Source organism: Cnephaeus nilssonii, assembly GCF_951640355.1.
Source record: "Cnephaeus nilssonii genome assembly, chromosome: 15".
NCBI classification, from domain to species: domain Eukaryota; kingdom Metazoa; phylum Chordata; class Mammalia; order Chiroptera; family Vespertilionidae; genus Cnephaeus; species Cnephaeus nilssonii.
The window spans coordinates 21,881,522-21,900,321 of NC_137086.1; the positions used below are offsets into that span (position 1 = coordinate 21,881,522).

The window sequence follows — 18,800 nt, forward strand, 5'->3', positions numbered from 1 at the left end:
AATAATCACTTATGGCCCTGGCTGGGTGGTTTGGTTGGTTGGCTTGTTGTCCCATACACAAAAAGGTTGAAGGTTCGATTCCCAGTCAGGAACATATCTAGGTTGAGGTTCCATTCCTGGTGGTATGGGAGACAACCAATCGATGTGTCACTGTCAAACTGGTATTTCTCTCTCTCTCTCTTTGTCTCCCCTGCCTCCCCACTTCCTTTCTCTAAACATACCCTCTGGTGAGGATTAAAAAAATAACAAAATAATAATTTATGAAAATACATTATTACTTGAAGGAATCAATAAATGCTATTGAACTTTTCATTTTCATAAGTCATATATCCAGAAACAATAATCATTTAGTTTCAGGGATGCTGGAGTTTGCAGAGCACAAGCAAAAAATAAAGATTAATTCTAACAATTTTTGTAACCCCTGCTACAGAAGAATGAGAAGAAATTTACTTGAAAGTTGAGGTTATTATTCTACGACTGGGACACATAGCAAAAGACTATACGTGGTCAGTGGTCTTAGCTGTGATTATAACTAGGAAATTGATGGTTTCAGGTGTACAGCATAGTGATTAGATATGTATATAATTTACAAAGTGATTCCCCCAGTAAGTCTAGTACCCACCTGGTACCAAACACAGTTATTACAATATTATTGACTGTATTCCCTGTGCTATACTTTACATCCACATGACTATTTCATAACTACCAATTTGTACTTCTTAATTCCTTCACCTTTTTCACCCAACTCTCCCTAACCCCCTCCTACCTGGCAACTATCAGTTTGTTCTCTGTATCTATGAGTCTTTTTCTGTTTTGTTTGTTCATTTATTTTTTAGATTTCACTTATAAGTGAAATCATATAGTATTTGTTCTTATCTGCCTTAACTTCACTTAGCATAATACTCTCGGTCCATCCATGTTGTCATAAATGGTAAGATTTCATTCTTTTTTATGTCTGAGTAATATTCCATTAAATATATTTACGCATCTTCTCTCTTTTTTTATAATTAAAAAATACTTTTTATTGATTATTAGAGAGCGAGGAAGGGAAGAGTGATAGAGAGATAGAAACATCAATGAGAGAGAAACATCGATCAGCTAGCTCCTGCACCCACCCTCCTGGGGATCGAGCCCACAACCCAGGCATGTATCCTGACTGGAATCAAACTAGTGACCGCTTGGTTCATGGGTTGATTCTCAACCACTGAGCCATATTGGCTGGGCATGTGCCACATCTTCTTTTCCAGTTGTCCATTGATGACTTGTGCTATTTTGGCTATTGTAAATAATGCTGCAATGAACATAGGGATGCATATATATTTTCGAGTTGGTGATTTGGATTTTTTCAGATAAATATCCCAAAGTGAAGTAGCTGGGTCATAAGTTTGTCCTATTTTTAATTTTTTTAGGAGCCTCCATACTGTTTTCCAAAATGGCTGTACCAATTTACAATTCCACAAACAATGCACGAGGATTCCCTTTTCTCCACATCTTAGCCAACACTTGTTATTTGTTGAATTATTGATGATAGTCATTCAGACAGGTGTGAGGTGATATTTCTTTCTGATTTTAATTTGCATTTCTCTGATGATTAGTGACATCGAGCACCTTTTCATATGTCTATTGATCATCTCTATGCCCTTTATGGAGAAATATCTATTGAGGTTCTCTGGTTATTTTTTAATTAGATTGTTGTTGTTTTTGTGGGGGTTTTTTTTCTGGTATTGAGTTTTTTGAATTCTTTATAATTTTGGATATTAACCCATTGTCAGATGTATCATTGGGGAATATGTTCTCCCATTCAGTGGGTTGTCTTTTCATTTTGTTGATGGTTTCCTTTGCTGTACAAAAACGTTTTATTTGACGTAGTACCATTTGTTTATTTTTTTCTTTTGTTTCTTTTGTCCGAGGAAATATATAAAAAAAAATATTACTAAGAGAAATGTCAGAGATTTTACTGCCTGTGTTTTCTTGTAGGATTTTTATGGTATTGAGTCTTACATTTAAGTCTTTAATCCATTTTGAGTTTATTCTTGTATATGGTGTAAGAAGGTGGTCTCTAGTTTAATTTTTTCGCATGTATCTTTCCACTTTCCCTAACACCATTTACTGAATAGACTGTCTTGATTCCATTGTATGTTATTGCCTCCTTTATAAAGTGTTAATTGATCAAATAATTATGTCTGACTCTTTATTCTGTTCCATTAATTTGTCTTGTATGCCTGAATCATGCTGTTTTGATTATATGTAGCCTTGTAGTGTAGTTTGATATCAGGTAGTGTGATTCCTCCAACTTTGTTCATTTTTCTCAAGATTGATGTGGCTATCCAGTGTCTTTTGTGGTTCCATATACAATTTTGGATTATTTGTTGTATTTCTGTGAATATATCATTGGTATTTTGATAGGAATTGTGTTGAATCTATTAATTGCTTGGGTAAGTATGGTCATTTTAACAATGTTAATTCTTCCAGTGCATCAGCACAGTATATGCTTCCACTTATTTGTGTATTCTTCAGTTTCTTTCTTCAGTGTCTTATAATTTTCTGAGTACAGATCTTTTAACTCGTCGTTAAATTTATTTCTAAAAATATATGTTTTTATTGATTTCAGAGAGTGGAAGAGAAAGGGAGAGAGAGAGAGAGAGAAACATCAATGATGAGAGAGAGTCAGCATTGGCTGCTTCCTGCACACCCCCAACTGGGGATTGAGCCTGAAATTCAGGCATGTGCCCCGAAGGGGAATTGAACCGTGGCCTCCTGGTTCATGGGTCAACACTCAACCACTGGCCAGGCTATTTTTCTTTTTCTTTTTTTGCAGTTTAGATTGCTTATTTAACTGCGATGGTTTATTTATTTTCTTTAAAAAAATTCTTTGTTGTTGAAAGTATCACATATGTTCTCTTTTCTCCCCCCATTGTCCTCTCCCAGCCTGCCCCCGACTCCCAGCCCCGGCCTTCACTCCCCACTCCCATTGTCTGTGTCCATTGGTTATGCATACAAGTTGATCTTTTATCCCCCACCCACACGCCCCTACCTTCTCTCTGAGATTTGGTGGTCTGTTCAATGATTCTGTGTCTGTGGATCTATTTTTGTTCATCAGTTTATGTTGTTCATTATATTCCACAAATGAGTGAGATCATGTGATACTTACCTTTTTCTGACTGGCTTATTTCGCTTAGCATAATACTCTCCAGGTCCATCCCATGCTGTTGCAAATGGTAAGAGTTCTTTCTTTCTTATAGCAGCGTAGTATTCCATTGTGTAAACGTAGTCCAATGGTTTAAGTAAGATGCTAAGCCTTGTTAAAGCAGTTAGTTACTGTATTTAAACATGTCTATGTGTCCTACATCCTGCCTTTAGCTATGTCAACAAATTTATATTCAATACTCTTATTCAGTGTCTTAATATATCACAGTATAAATACATAGTTTAATGTATACTTTTGCTAATAATATTTTACTCTTTAACAGATGGTAGTTGATATTTGAGCTTATTTTATGCTCTTGTACTAAGAGAGAACTCTCTACTGCCCCCTACCAGATATTTAGGGATAACTTATAAATTAAATTTTAAGACATTTGTCACGTAGATATGACACCTCCCCATTTATGAAATTTTAAATAAATATCTGAAGATATTTCATGTAAAAAAAAAAAGGTGCAAGACTTGGCTTTCATGTGTCAGAAAGTTAAAACAGAACTAGTTCTTACTTGACAAGATTTGATCACCTTGTCGGCCAGACCTGCACCACACCTACATGCTTATCCAGAAGCAGAACCAGTTGTCCTATTTTGCAGTTTTCCTGTATACAAATGGGCATACATGTTGTGGATGAATCTCCTTCTCTCCAGTAAAAAAAACCACCAAGTTTTTCAAAACTTAAAAGTTTTGAAGTTTTGGAACCTAGTTTATTCTCTCCTGATAGGAGGAAAATATTACACCCAAGGTACTTTTGCAAAAAGCCAGTTATATTATTGTAACCTATCTTTTCTCCTTTCAAATTATTCTTCAAATCACTCTTCCTTGAAATATATATGTCTTAAAAATGTCAACCAAGTTAACTCTTAACATGGATAAGTATTTTTGTTTGGTTTGTTTTATACAGATGTGTAATTTTGTTTTGTCTTACTATCATTCATTCTCAGTTCCATTTATTTCTTTCTATTTCTCCTTTCTTAGTTCATTATTTTCTTAATCCAATCTAAGAAATTTTTTTCTCACTCTCTGACATATGATCCCCCCCCCCATTGATATATTTTTTATTGATTTCAGAGAGAGATAGAAACATCAATGATGAAAGAGAATCGTTGATCATCTGCCTCCTGCACATCCCACACTGGGGATAGAACCTGCATGCCGGGCATGTGCCCTGACTGGGAATCAAACCGTGAACTCCTGGTTCATACGTAGACGCTCAACCACTGAGCCATGCTGGCCAGGCAACATGATCTATTTTTTAGGATCTTCTTCAGGAAGGCTGTGCTAGCTTGTATGGTAGCTGAAGTGACTTTGGCATTTTTAACAGAGAGGATGATGAAACATACAGGATTTCCAATTTAATGCCTGGAGGTCCTGGATATCCATAGTTAGGTTGCTATAATAATTGAATTTATTTAAAAAAATACACACCTTAAAAGGCACAAATCAACATTTTCTTAAAGCAGTAAATGATATTTTAAATAATTGTTAAGTAATCTGTTGTTCAAATTTTTCTTAATTTTGTGAGAAAATACTACCTCAGTATATGGTTGTTAATTAAGTACATAATGTACTTCAGTATCTGTTCTTAAATAATCTAGGAGGTTTGCATTTATGCCTGATCTTTTCTCTCCATTTTGTTTGTTTTCTTTAGTTTCATGCTATGGATACATTATATAGACACAGCTATGACTTGAGCAGTGCAATAAGTGTCTTAGTGCCACTTGGAGGACCTGTTTTATGCAGAGATGAAATGGAAGAATGGTCAGCCTCTGAAGCTACTTTGTTTGAAGAGGCACTGGAAAAATATGGCAAAGACTTCAATGATATACGTCAAGACTTTGTAAGTAGAAAATTGTGAGTGATATAAAATGTTGAGGTTGGGGATATTTTATTTGTTTTAGAAATCTGTGACTTAGTAATTTTTATCTGCTCAACACAGAATGAAGGCCAATATTATAAAGGGAGAAATTGACATTTATTCTGGGAAGTAATTGTGAATAAGACCAGGAGGCCTTAAGTTCTTGCTGTAAACCTTGGCAGTATGAATTCATCCTCTTCACCTTTCTGAGGTCTAAGTTTAAAATATGTCTAACCATTTGTACTAAATATATCTAAGTCCTGCCTCTTAAGCTTGTTGCCCTCCTTTAGACCTTCAGTGTTTTTCTAGTTGTCTGACTAATTGTTGAGCCTAAAATTTTGATGTGGACCTTTAATGTGGAAACAACCTATAAAGCAGAGGAGGAGAATTTGCTTTATAGGCTTTCTATCTTTGACTCCTCTTAATGATATGCAGTATCTAATTTGCCCTTTAAATATTAGATAGTCTTTTCTCCTATTATGTAGTTCCTTCTGTCTTTGTGGAATTGCTCTAATTAAGTTTATAGTCTCTTTGAAATGGAGAAATTTCCATTTGAGAAGTATATAAATAGATTTCTATAGCAGCCGTTCTTTATAAAAAATTATGAAAATAGAATCTTTATAGACTATGAAGTATTTGATGCGAGTTAATATCCTGCCTTTTATGTTGTTGAATTTTTGTCTGAATTATTCCTTAAGAAAAATTATTACTATCAATATGGATACATTAAATTCCAAACATGATAATTAAAGCTGTTAGTGTCACTAACATTTGTTCTTCTGGCAAAACTTCATTCATACCCAGATTGTTATATGTCATGATTTCAATTTATAGGAGGTGCAGGTGAGGATTTAAAATGCATTGGTGGCATTTAGCTTCAGATGGTCAGAATAATGCACCAGTGTGATGTTATTACTATGGTACTATTAATGTACCATACCACTAAATAGAAACCACAAAAACAAAGCCCCCTAAAGAACAAAATCCACAGGTCTGACAAAGGAATGGAAGATGAGAAACATTAAAGTGAAACTACTTTCCCTGCACTGAGTGTGACATGCTCATTTTATGTCCTAGTAATTCTTCTGGACCCATTTCAATTCAGTAAATGTCTGTTGAGCATCTGCAGCATGCCAGGCCTTCAGGTAGGCACTAGGCATGCAACAGAAACATAACGTTACTTCAGGGAATGAGTTCATAGTCAGCATCAAGTGACTGAAGCACATACACCAACTAAAATGAAATATAGTTATTTCTGTCAGCAGTATGAACAAGTATTATGGGGTATTGGGAGGGGAACTATCAGTTGTGCCAGTCAAATCAGAAATGGCTTCACAGAGTTAACTGGCATGTCAGCTGGATCTCTTATGGTAAAGGGAGAAAACAGCAAATGGATAAGTATACATGATTTATGAAACTTGCAGACAGCACTCCCAGGCACCTAACACAGGACTAGGAAGTAACTCTCTGAAGAGTAGCTTGGTGCAATATACTCAGACACAGAGGCTGACATTGATATAAGATAAAAGAACTGTGTGAAAATGAGTATGACAGTAATAATGCTGTTAGATGGTTTTTGTTACCTTCAACATCTAACAAAATTCTTGTAAATTTGCATTATGGTATATATTAGTTTTTGCTGAGGGTAGTTAGATTGCTTGTTGATTTGTAGTATTTTGGAGACTGAAATTTTCCACCAGTGTCAAAAACCTTAAAGAATATATGATACCAGCCCTAACCGGTTTGGCTCAGTGGATAGAGTGTCGGCCTGCGGACTGAAGGGTCTCAGGTTCGATTCCGGTCAAGGGTACGTACCTTGGTTGTGGACATATCCCCAGTAGGGAGTGTGCAGGAGGTAGCTGAATGGATGTTTCTCTCTCATCGATGTTTCTGGCTCTCTATCCCTCTCCCTCTGCCTTCCTCTCTGTAAAAAGTCAAAAATATATATAAAATGAATATATGATAATATATGAATATATGATAATATATGAAAAAAAAATATATATATATATATTATGAATATATAATACCAGAAGGCTGACTGCCCACAGGGTTTAAGGTGGGGTTTTTTTTTGTAGTTTGGAGTGTTTTTAAACTAATTATTCATCTCCACCCCCTAATACGGGTAATAGTAACACATAAACCTGAAGACCATATATGACAAGCCCACAACTAATATCATATTCGGTGGTGAAAGACAAGTACATGAAAAGTACTCAACATCACTAATCATTAGGGAAATACAAATCAAAACCACAATGAAATATCACCTCATACCTGTTAGTACAACTATTTTAAAAAAGACAACAGATAACAAGTGTTGGCGAGGATGTAAAAAAGACTTGGCATTAATTCTTCATTAAATGTTTGATGGAATTCACCAGCAAAGACATCTGGTCCTGGGATTTTCTTTGATCAGAGGTTTTTGATCCCTGATTAGATCTCCTTATTAATTATAATCTATTCCGATTTTCTATTTCTTCATGATTCAGTCTGGGTAGTTTTATGTTTCTAGGAGTTTATCCATTTTTTCTAGTATATGCCATCTAATTTGTTGGCATATACTTGTTCATAATAGTCTCTTAACATAAGCTTTTGTATTTGGGTCTTCTTTTTTTTTTCTTAGTCTAGCTAAAGGTTTTGTCAGTTTTGTTTTATCTTTTCTAAAAAATAGCTCCTAGTTACATTTATCTTTTCTAATTTTATAGTTTTCACTTCATTTATTTCTGCTCTGATCTTTGTTATTTCCTTCCTTCTGCTAATTGGATCCACTCTCTTTCTCCCCCCACCCCCCAGAATAATTTCTAATGATCTGTCTTTTAGTTCACATATTCTTTTTTTTTTCTGCTTAATCAAGTCTGTTGTTGATGTTCTGCATTGTATTTTTCATTTAATTAATTGTATTTTTCAGTTTTAGAATTTGTTAGGTTCCTTTTCATTATTCTGTCTCTTTGTTGAACTCATTTTGTTTGTATATTGTTTTACTGATTTTATTGCATTGTCTATCTGTACTTTCTTATAACTTATTGAACTTCCTTAAAACAATATTTTTAAAATTCTCTTTCAGGCAAAGAGTAGATATCCAGTTCTTTGGGGTCAGTAACTAGAAAATTATTGTGTTTCTTTGGTGTCATGGTTCCTTACTTTTTCATGTTCCTCATGGGCTTGTGTTGATGTCTGTGGGTTTGATAGAGCAGTCACCTCTTCCATAGTTCACAGACTGCTTTTGGTGGGGAAAGGCCTCCACCAGCAGGTGGTGCAAGGGCACTGGCTTATTGGGGCCTGATGTTTCCGGCTCCCAAGTAGGTCAGGTGGTGTGGTCACATTCAGCTCCATCAGCTGAAGTCAATGTTGCTAAAGATTGCAGGGGTCCTCCATGGTCTCTGCGGTGGTAGTGAGGACTATTACAGTCTTCAGTGACAATGGCTGCTGGGGAACCTCCTGATCTCTTTTCTCTCAGGGGGCTATGTCATAGCCAAGGGATCCCTCTTGGCAATGGGTCTGGCTTCGGAGGGACCTTTGGTGGTATTGGTGTGAGGCATGGACACAGTTGGATCCGTCACGGAGCCAGGAATGGAACATGTATGCTCCTTGAGTAGCAGCAGTGTAGGGTCTGGGTGCTGGCCAGTTTCCATGGCTCTGGTACCTGAGATGTGTGCACATGTGGAACAGCTATGGAGCTGAGGTCTGAAGTACAGGTACATGTGGAGCAGCCAGGACTTTGGGGTCCAGGGTATGCACAGAGTTGGAGGTAGGGGCTGGCAGCCCTGTTCCAGGAATGGGGGCACAGCAATGTCTTCTGGGAGTGACCCAGCAGCATCTCCTAGCGGCAGCAATAGCTGTTAGTTACCTCAGTGTCAAAAGGTGCTAGCTTTCCTGCAGAGAAGGCTGCTGTGGTCCATGCCAGCATGCACTGCGGAGTCCTGTGCTGGGAAAGCTGCAGGAATTCTGTCCTGGGCTGTATGAGTGGCAAAGGCTGCCGGGCCCTCTGTAGAGCAGGTCACTGGGAACCTCAGTGGCACACACCTCATGGCTTATATTGATAGCCTCCACCCTTCTTCTTTGTTCTTAGCCATTTTAAGCTGTCTCAGCTAAGCCGTCTCCACAGTGATCCTTTCTGTGTGGAAATTCATTAATTGCTCCACTGTGTTGCTGTAGGTTCTTATTTTGAGTCTTGTGCGCTCCCAGGGCTATTTTTGTTTGTTGATAGCTGCCTATTTACTATTTGTTTTTCTTTGGGTGGGGAGGGCAAACCAAGACTGGTAGCTCCTATTCCTCTGTCTTGCTCCCATCCACTTTAGGTTGTCTAGTTTACTGTCATAAGGTTGTTCATAATACTTATTACCCCTTTAAGGCCTTATATGGACACATGTGCTAATGTGTCCTCTCACACTCCTGATGCTGGTGATTTAGCTCTTCTCTTTTTCCCTCATCAGTCTGGCTTTAAGGCTTTCTTAATTTTATTGATCTTTGCAAAGAACCAGCTTTTCGTTTGATTGACTTTCTGTTTCATTAATTTCTGTTTTTATGTTTATTATTTCCTTCCTTCAGCTTGCTTTGGACTAATGTGCTTTGTCTTTTCCTAGTGTCGTTTTAAGGTTGAATGTTAAATCATTTATTTGAAACATTTCTTGTAATGCAATCATTTATTGGTAGCATATGTTTAGCTAGTAATGATTTATTTCAGCTTTGCCTGAAAAACATTTTACTGTTTCCTTTAAAAAGATATTTTATTCTTTCTAGAATTCATTTATTTTCTTTTTCAATACTTTAAAGATGTTTTATTTGGCTTATGCAGTTTCTGATGAGAAAGTTCCTCTTTATGTAAGTTTCTTTTTCTTTGTGTTCAAGATTTTTCTTTACTCTTGGTTTTCAGTAGTGTTATTACTACATTTTGCCTGGATGTGTTTTTCTTTGTAATTATTCTACCTGTAGTTCACTTAGTTTCCTAGAGCTGAGATTTCTGTTTGTGTGTTAGTTTGCATAATTTGTATTGATTCATCTTCTAGTACACTAATGCTTTTCTTAGCTATATCCAGCAAACTGATTAACTTGTTAAAGGAATTCTTCAAACATGATAGCATGTTTTTTCTCACATGTATACTTTATTCTTTTTTATGCTTTCTATCTGTGTTTAAATTCGCCATCTGTTTGTGTTGTCCACCTTTTCAACTGGATCCTTTGTTATAATTATCATAGTTTAACAGGTTAACTGCCAAGCCTGTTTTGTCTTCCTTTCCGTTCAGCCTGCGATATCCGATTTCACCGGTATGCTGGCTGCACCAGTGACTGACCCGTCTGGATGGAAAGTATAGTGTCAGTTACTGGTGACTGACATGGCACTTAACGTGTTAATATCTGATACTTCCAATATTTGGGTCATATTGGAGTCTATATCTGTTGTCTGATTTATTTCTTGAAAATGGGACATTTATTTTCATGCTGTTTTTTAATGTCTTCTATCTTTGAGTGGATATGGAACATGCTGTGTAAACAACATAGGCTGAGTTAAGCAGTATTTATATTCTGAAATGAGCATGCCTCTTCTTCTAGGTCATTATTGTAGGGTATTGAGTCTGTCTGGTTAATAGTGGGCCAGGTTTGGGTTTTCCTGTTGTTCTTTTAAAGAGAGTGGAAAGGAGGGAGGGAGAGAAGGAAGAAGGAAGGGAGGAAGGAAGAAATATCAATGTGAGAGAGAGACATCGAATGGTTGCCTCCCACACGCACCCCAAACCATGACCTCCTGGTTCTCAGGTCGACGCTCAGCCACTGAACCACACTGTCTGGGCTTGATGTTTTGTTTCTCCCATATATTTTTTCTGTTACTAAATTCTAGTTTAATTCTGTTCTGATCAGAAAACATATTCGGTAAAAACCAAATTTTACATTTTTGTGATTTGATTGCTTCTGACCCAGTGTATAGCCTGTTATGGTGAATGTTCTGTGTGCTCTTGGAAAGAATAGATATTTTGCTGTTAGGTGGAATGTTCTGTAAATGCTACTTAGATCAATTTTATTGATAGTGTTGTTCAAGTCTTCTGAAGCCTTACTGATTTTCTGTCTACTTGTTCTATTACTTATTGAGAGAGCTATTACTTATTGAGAGAGCAGCATTAAAAGTCTCTAGCTATAATTGTGGAATTTCTATTATTCCTTTCAATTGTAATTAGGTTTGTGCTTTAATTATGTTGAAACTCTGTTATTAGGTACATGCACATTTAGGATTGTTATGTTCTCATGGTGAATTGACCATTTTATCTTTAAATCATGCTTCTCTATTCATGGTAATACTCTGTGGCGAAGTCTACTTTATTTTCTAGTAATATAATTACTAAAACTTTATTTTTTTACATGATATATCTTGTTTTCATCCTTTTATTTTTATCTTATTTATGTCCAAAATGGGCTTTTTGTGGACAGAATACAGTTGTATTTTTTTTCTTTTAAAAGTTACTTTATTTTTATTTTTTTTAATTTAATAAATCTTTATTGTTCAGATTATTACAATAGTTTCTCCTTTTTCCCCCATAACTCCCCTCCACTCGGTTCCCACCCCACCCTCTGCCCTTACCTCCCCCCCACCCCACTGTCCTCATCCATAGGTATATAATTTTTGGCTAGTCTCTTCCTGCACCCCTATATCCCTTTCCCCCTGAGAATTATCAGTCCACTCCCTTTCTATGCCCCTGATTCTATTATATTCACCAGTTTATTCTGTTCCTCATATTTTTAATTCACTTGATTTTTTAGGTTCACTTGTTGATAGATATGTATTTGATGTTCATAATTTTTATCTTTACTTTTTTCTTCTTCCTCTTCTTAATACCTTTCAGCATTTCATATAATACTGGTTTGGTGGTGATGAACTCCTTTAGCTTTTTCTTATCTGTGAAGCTCTTTATCTGATCTTCCAGTCTGAATGATAACTTTGCTGGGTAGAGTAATCTTGGTTGTAGGTTCTTGCTATTCATCACTTTGAATATTTCTTGCCACTCCCGTCTGGCCTGCATAGTTTCTGTTGAGAAATCAGCTGACAATCGTATGGGTGGTCCCTTGTAGGTAATTAACTGTTTTTCTCTTGCTGCTTTTAATATTCTCTCTTTGTCTTTTGCTCTTGGCATTTTAATTATGATGTGTCTTGGTGTGGTCCTCTTTGGATTCCTTTTGTTTGGGGTTCTCTGTGCTTCCTGGACTTGTAAGTCTATTTCTTTCACCAGGTGGGGGAAGTTTTCAGTCATTATTTCTTCAGATAGGTTTCCAACATCTTGCTCTCTCTCTTCTTCTGGCACCCCCATAATTCTGATGTTGGTACGTTTGAAGTTGTCCCAGAGGCTTCTTACACTATCTTCAACTTTTTGGATTCTTTTTTTCTTTTCGCTTTTCCGGTTGAGGGTTTTTTGCTTCTTTGAATTTCAAATCTTTGACTTGATTCTTACGTTTCTCTAGTCTGCTGTTGGGTCTCTGTATAATATTTTTTATTTCAGTCAGTGTATGTTTAATTTCTAGTTGGTCCTTTTTCATATCCTCGAGGATCTGGCTAAATTTATCGGCCTTTTCTAGGAAATGGTTGAAAAACCTTCTAACTGTGGTTTTGAATTCTATATCCAGACGTTTGCTTTCCTCCATTTCTTTCGTTTGTGATCTGTTACTTTGTCTCCGCATTTTCGCTGCTTCCCTGAGTTGTTAGGGTAGCTTTGTGTGCTAGGTTTCCTATATGGCCCAGTGGGTCAGCCTCCCCAGTTACCTGAGGTGGACACTCTTGGTGCACCCCTTTGTGGTCTGTGTGTATAGCTTTGTTGTGGTTAAGTTTTGATTGTTGTTGGTATTACTGGGAGGAATTGACCTCCAGGCCAATTGGCTATGTGTATCAGCTGTGTCTACGCCGGGAGACCTGTGCTGGAGACAGCCTTATAGGACCAGACTTGCAAAATTGCAAAAGCCTCTGTGCTCAGCTTGGATGGGGCGGAGTCTCAGGGCTGAGCAGACAGTCTTGGCTTCCCGTCAGCCCTGCCCTTGTGCGCGCGCCTCCAGACCTCTGCCTTCCGCTGCTCCCCTGAGTTTCCGTCTGACAGTCCAGATTCCCCCAGGCTCGCCCGGAACTGGGGTTCAGTGCAGTCAGGAGCTTCTGACTCCCTTCCGCTAGGGAGAGCTAGCGGCAACCTCAGCAGTCAGTCTTCTCTGTGCGCACTCGCGAGCACGCATGCACGAGCCTCCAGACCCCTGCCTGCCGCGTCTTCCCCGAGTCTCCGAGTCTCCGTGTGCCTTTCTCTCTACCTGACAGTCCAGACTCCCCCCCGTATGATCCTGGGTCCACGGGGTTTCGCCTGAAACTGGGGTTCAGTGTAGTCAGGGGCTTCCTTCCCTCTCCCGCCAGAGAAAGCCAGCCAGGCACTCAGCTGCCCTTTCTCTCTGCGCGTGTATCTCCGTACCTCAGCCTTTTGCAGCTCCTCTGATTCTCTGTGTGCTTTCCTCTTTCCTTCTAGTTGTAGAATTTCCACTCAGCCAGCTTTCCTGTGGTTCTGGATGATGTCAGTTCTGTCTTTTAGTTGTAGTTTTGAAATTGTTGTGCGAGGCAGCAGTTTAGGTGTTTACCTATGCTGCCATCTTGGTTTCTCCTACAGTTGTATTTTTAAAAAAGAAATAATATGACAAGCTTTGCCTTGTAGTTGTAGTGTTTAAAACTAATATAATTATCATAATATAATTATCAGTTTAAATCCATCATCTGAGCACTAGTTTTCCATTTGTCCTATTGTTTTTTGTCCTTTCCTCCTTATTGATCAACTTTTTATGATTCCCTTTAATCTTTACTAGTAGCTTATTAATTAAACTTTAGTTTTATTTGTTTAGTGGTTTACAGTATGCATCTTTAATGTACCACAGTCTACCTTTCAACCAAATACCACTTAGATTACATAGATTATAAGAATTATATAACAATGTACTTCTAGTTCCTCCTTTGCATTACTGTGCTTTTGTTGCTGTACACTCTATGATCACTATTTTTTGCTTTAGATAATCAGTGATCTTTTAAAGAGATTTAAAAAAATATCTTTTCCCATAACTATAAATATATAAGATATATTTACTTATATTTATTTGTTATTTATTTATTATTTTTTACCATTTCTGCCCCTGTTCGTTTCTTTATGTAGATTCAAAAATTTTATCAGCAGCAGTGGGGGCTTTCTCAGGCTTCCTGCTCTGGCCCAGTTCTTTCTGAACACCTGATGGAGATCTGTGGCATGTGTGTGTGGATTCCCCTTGTGTCTAGAGCTTTCTTCTGTTAAACAGTTGTTATAGCCCAGTGTTGACCTTTGGTAAATTTTTTGTGTTCTTTTTACCTTAATTTTTATTGGTCACCTGTTTCTTTTATGCTCTGCCAAAGTAAAGATAGTTCATGAGTCCTGTGTCTCTTCAGAATGATTTTGGAATTCAGTTGCTTGTCTTGTAACCTTAGCTTTTAGATAGACTCACAAATTGTTAGGGTTTTTGTAGAGTATCTCCCCCCCCCCCCCCCCCCCCCCCCCAATTTTCAGGGTAGGAATGACATTCTCCTGTGGATTTCTACATCCTAAACAGAAACAGAACCTGAAATACGTAAAGTAACCTATAAAGTTCAAAGTTCAAAATAGCCAGGTCTTTTCTTTCTTCATGCAATCAAGTCAGTTTAACAAAAATATTTCCTAGCTGTTCCAGATAACAAAAACACAGTAGCTATTATGAATAGAATGGGATATAAATTTGGAAATTTGTTGCTAAAATCATTGAGAGTGTTGGAGAAGTAGTAGGCCCCAGGCTAGGTTTCAAAGTGTATACCTAGTATACACTTATGTACAAATAGGGTACATCTGATTGGGAGAAATAAATCACAAGGGAGTCTTGGAAATATAATGTTTGGATTTCTGATCTTTACATTACAGGAAAGTGAAACTGCAAGGAAGTTGGAAAGGATACTGAACAAACTGTAATTGGAAACGACAGAATCCATTTGAGTGAGCTAGTTTAAGGAGAAAGAAATTTATTACACTGTGTTAGAAGGCTTACAGACCTCTAGGAGTTTCCAGGGATCCAAGTTTAGATGCTTCACAGCCAGGACTTGTGAAGCCAAGAGCACCCCACAATGGCAGTATTCTAACAGGAACCCCACTACAAAGACTGCTGCCCCTGCCACCAGTCTTGCTCAATTTCTGCTCCACTTTGATTCTGTCAATAAATGCCACATCTCTAGGGTCTATTCTTCAAGTACTTCACTTCTTACCAATTTTTGTATTAGAGTGCTTTTGATTATGGGTGAGGGAAACTCATCCTCACCTAGTTTAGAATAAAAGTATGCATTATATTAGAGTTCTTAGTTGCTAAGTACAGAATTCACTATCCTGCCTACTAAAATAGTAATATGCAAATTGACCGCACCTTCGCTACGCCCAAGCCACGCCCACTAGCCAATCAGGGCCAGTATGCAAATTACCCAACAAAGATGGCGGTTAATTTGCATACGCCGAGGGAGGGAGGAGTGAAGACTGAAGACAATTTAGAAGGAAGAGGGAGGAAAAGCAGAAAGCAAGGTGGCTGCCAGAGGGAAAGCCCGGGCGGGGCGGGGCGGGGCGGGGCGGGGCGGGGCGGAGCAGAATGGAGCGGGGCGGGCCTCAGCGGCGCGTGGGTGCAGGTGTGGCAGCCGCAACGGCGGCGGCAGTGCACGCGGCGGCAGCGGCCACCTGCAGGATTCTTCCTGCAAATGGGCTACTAGTATCTAATATCAGCAGAAAGGAATGTAGGATATTAAGTTCTCGTAGAATCTCTGGAGGACTATAGAACCAGGTTGGATGCTATGCTTTTCAGGAACGTTGGAAACACCTATGCCCTTTGCTGCTTGGCATCTATGATTTCAAGCTTCAATGGCAGAAAGGTCAACAGAGATGGCCCAGAACAACATGATATCTCAACCATTGTTCTTGCAAAACTATCCAATCTCCCTGCATGCAGCCTCATTTTGATGTTGCGTACTTCTATATCTAAATGTCATTCAGGTTTGTCAGCTTGGCTAACATAGTCTGCACCTTTGTTCAAGGGTATCTGGGGAAAATACAGTTTAGGGTTTCAAGGAAGATGAGCTAGAAGTGGTTTGGAAGTGCATGTATAATATCTGCTACCTTTGACTACTCATCATCCATACTTGCTTTCTGTACCTGCTTCCTTCCACTATCAACTTTTAAACAGCAGTAATTATTCCTGAATCATTGGAAAATGTGGTACCATTTCTTCAAATAGGGAGGCACAAATTTACTGTCATAGCATCTCTGGTTGATGTTTAGTCTTCCTCTGGTTTTAGTCACAACCCAGCTGTAGCTTCTACATTAAATTATAATGGTAAAATCACCAACCACAGACCTCATAAAAAATAGAAAAGGAATTGGGGTGCAGAAGGGAAATAATTATACCAAGCAAGGAAGGAAATATGGATGGCTTCCTTTGGTCTTCTTTTTCTCTGTTTCTGAAACTCATTCTGAGGCCTTCGTTGGCATTCAAAATCAGCTTCCCTCACTCTTCTTTTCCCCTCAGTACTTTTAATAATCACAGTTCTTAATCTGGTAGGGTGACCCAAACTTCATTTTTGAGGGTTCTGGGCCCTCGATAGAAGCATTATTTTGTGGGAATAAGTCTTTCATAAGTCTGTGGGTGGTTTGCTAGCTAATGCATTATAGGCAGAAAAGGCAAATCATATTTAGAATAATAGTCTGTTCAATGAGAACAGATGGCTGCTATTCTATGATGCTGAGAGTTTAGTGTAACTGACATGTTACCAGGAATGGGAGGCCCAGTGTACTCTGTTCCTTGCAGATTGGACACCTGGAGTAATTGGATCAGATTTGGTGAGAGGACATCCTGTGTAGCACCCATGTGTAATCTCTGTCTCCTTGCCTCTGTGTCCACTTGTTTATGTATCCTTTGAGTATTGGTGTGGTTAGGAAAAGAGTCTGGTTAATCATCATAGAGGAGATAATCTTATCCACCTGATATTAATGAGAATTTTTCTGCAAAGAGAACTTATGAGTAAGCATGAGGACACAAATACCCTCACACTCAGGCCCATCCTGGGTGTCTGTCCCATAAACCTCTTTTCTAAGCCTTATTGTTACCAATATTCTAATCTGATTTCTTTCAAGTCCCTGATCATTGTAACAAGTTAACCACTGCCCACAAATGGGTATGGATTAGTAATTCTGGCCATTTCTCCTTCAACTCAAAGTAGAAAGCCAGATTAAGTTTACTCTAATATTCCACCCTCCAAAAGGACCTACCTTCTTTACTGTGCTTTAGAGCCACTCCTGCTTGGGCTGAAATGCAGGAGTAGGCGAGTTCTACTTGTTGCCAATATATCGTGCAAAGCCATCTGCCACAGTCAGATTTATTTCCTCTTAAATTGACATGTCATAGGGAACTCCCAGGAAGCCATAAGTGAGAGTTGAGGGAGAAATGATACTGCATTAGGAGTAGACACTCTAGGGCATGTTTTCATGTGTTCATGACCTCCCTTTCTTGTTGATAAGGGAGTAGTGGTGCTGAACATGCCTGATTAGGACTTCATGGCTTAGTTAGGTAAAGTCTGGCTCATGATGAAGCTCAGGTTACATGGTCCCTTGGTTTCCAGGTAATTGTATGTCAGGGGGGTTATTTCTCAAAAGAATAATAATTAGCAGATGAAGAGTTTTCAGCTTGCTTAAAACCTTAGGGGACTCTGCCAATAACTCTCACCCTATGAGGTCATGTCATAAGCTCCTTAAACCATCCCTTAGACCCTTTCAATTCTATTAGATTGCTTGTTGGATTGGAGAAAACTGCTTTAGTTGTAATGCAAATGCCAGTGACTGAGCAGATTTGGTCCTGCAAGGAGACCATATTTGTAATTACTGTTGTAATTGCCACCCAATTAAACTTAAAATAAGTTCCTTTCCCTAAACTCCATCTGTTTTCACTTCAGATCAGATAGGTGAATTAAATGTGCAGGTAATAGGAATGGCAGAGATGTTTTACTAGTACATGTGGGACACAAGCTGCAGTGTAGTCTGGGAAGTACTATTTTTTTTTCTCTGACTAAATAATTTTTTATTTTTCAATTACAGTTGACATACAATATTATATTGGTTTCAGGTATACAACCCAGTAATTAGACATTATATAACTCACTGAGTTTAGGAAGTGCTGTTTTAATTCTCTCACCCGATAGTGCATTAGGGACAGCTAGATGGGAGTCAGAGGGAGTGCTGAGTCACCTATCTGTAAAGTCTGCTGCTACAGCTAAAAGTTGTGAATGTTATCAGTCATTTTGTTTGAAATTTGATCTGCCCTGATTTGCATCTTGAGTGACTAACAAATATCCCTTTACAGAAGGACATACTGAATATATTCTTTGCTTGTGGGTCTCAAGTGTGGGAGCTCATGTGACCATTTCTGAATAATGAAAAATATCAAAGACAAGCTTTCTGTTTTCCTAGTATGAACCACACTTGGCTATGTTTTTCTTCTGAGTTTTGTTTTAATTTTATTTTACAACAAAAATAAGTCAAAATAGAGCAGTTTTTTAAAGGATGGGAAGTATGTCAGAGATCACACGCCACCCCATGGTAGCTGGCATCTTTGGAAGTTTAAGTAACTCTGGCTAGATCTATTTCAATGTCATTTCTAAAATTTGTGTTCCTGGGTAAGTCATAAAATAGTATCAGTCATAAAGTTTGTAATT

At 38.2% G+C, this 18,800-nt stretch overlaps 1 protein-coding gene across 4 annotated transcripts in view; it reads left to right on the plus strand.

Annotated features, from left to right (window-relative positions):
• The window catches only part of MTA3 (metastasis associated 1 family member 3), a 123,143-nt gene that overhangs the window by 70,391 nt on the left and 33,952 nt on the right, over positions 1-18,800 (plus strand). For all 4 annotated transcript variants that reach the window (XM_079792515.1, XM_079792516.1, XM_079792517.1 and 1 more), the window contains exon 9: positions 4,853-5,041. In XM_079792515.1, the coding sequence (XP_079648641.1) occupies positions 4,853-5,041 (189 nt within the window). The remainder of the gene's footprint in view (positions 1-4,852; positions 5,042-18,800) is intronic.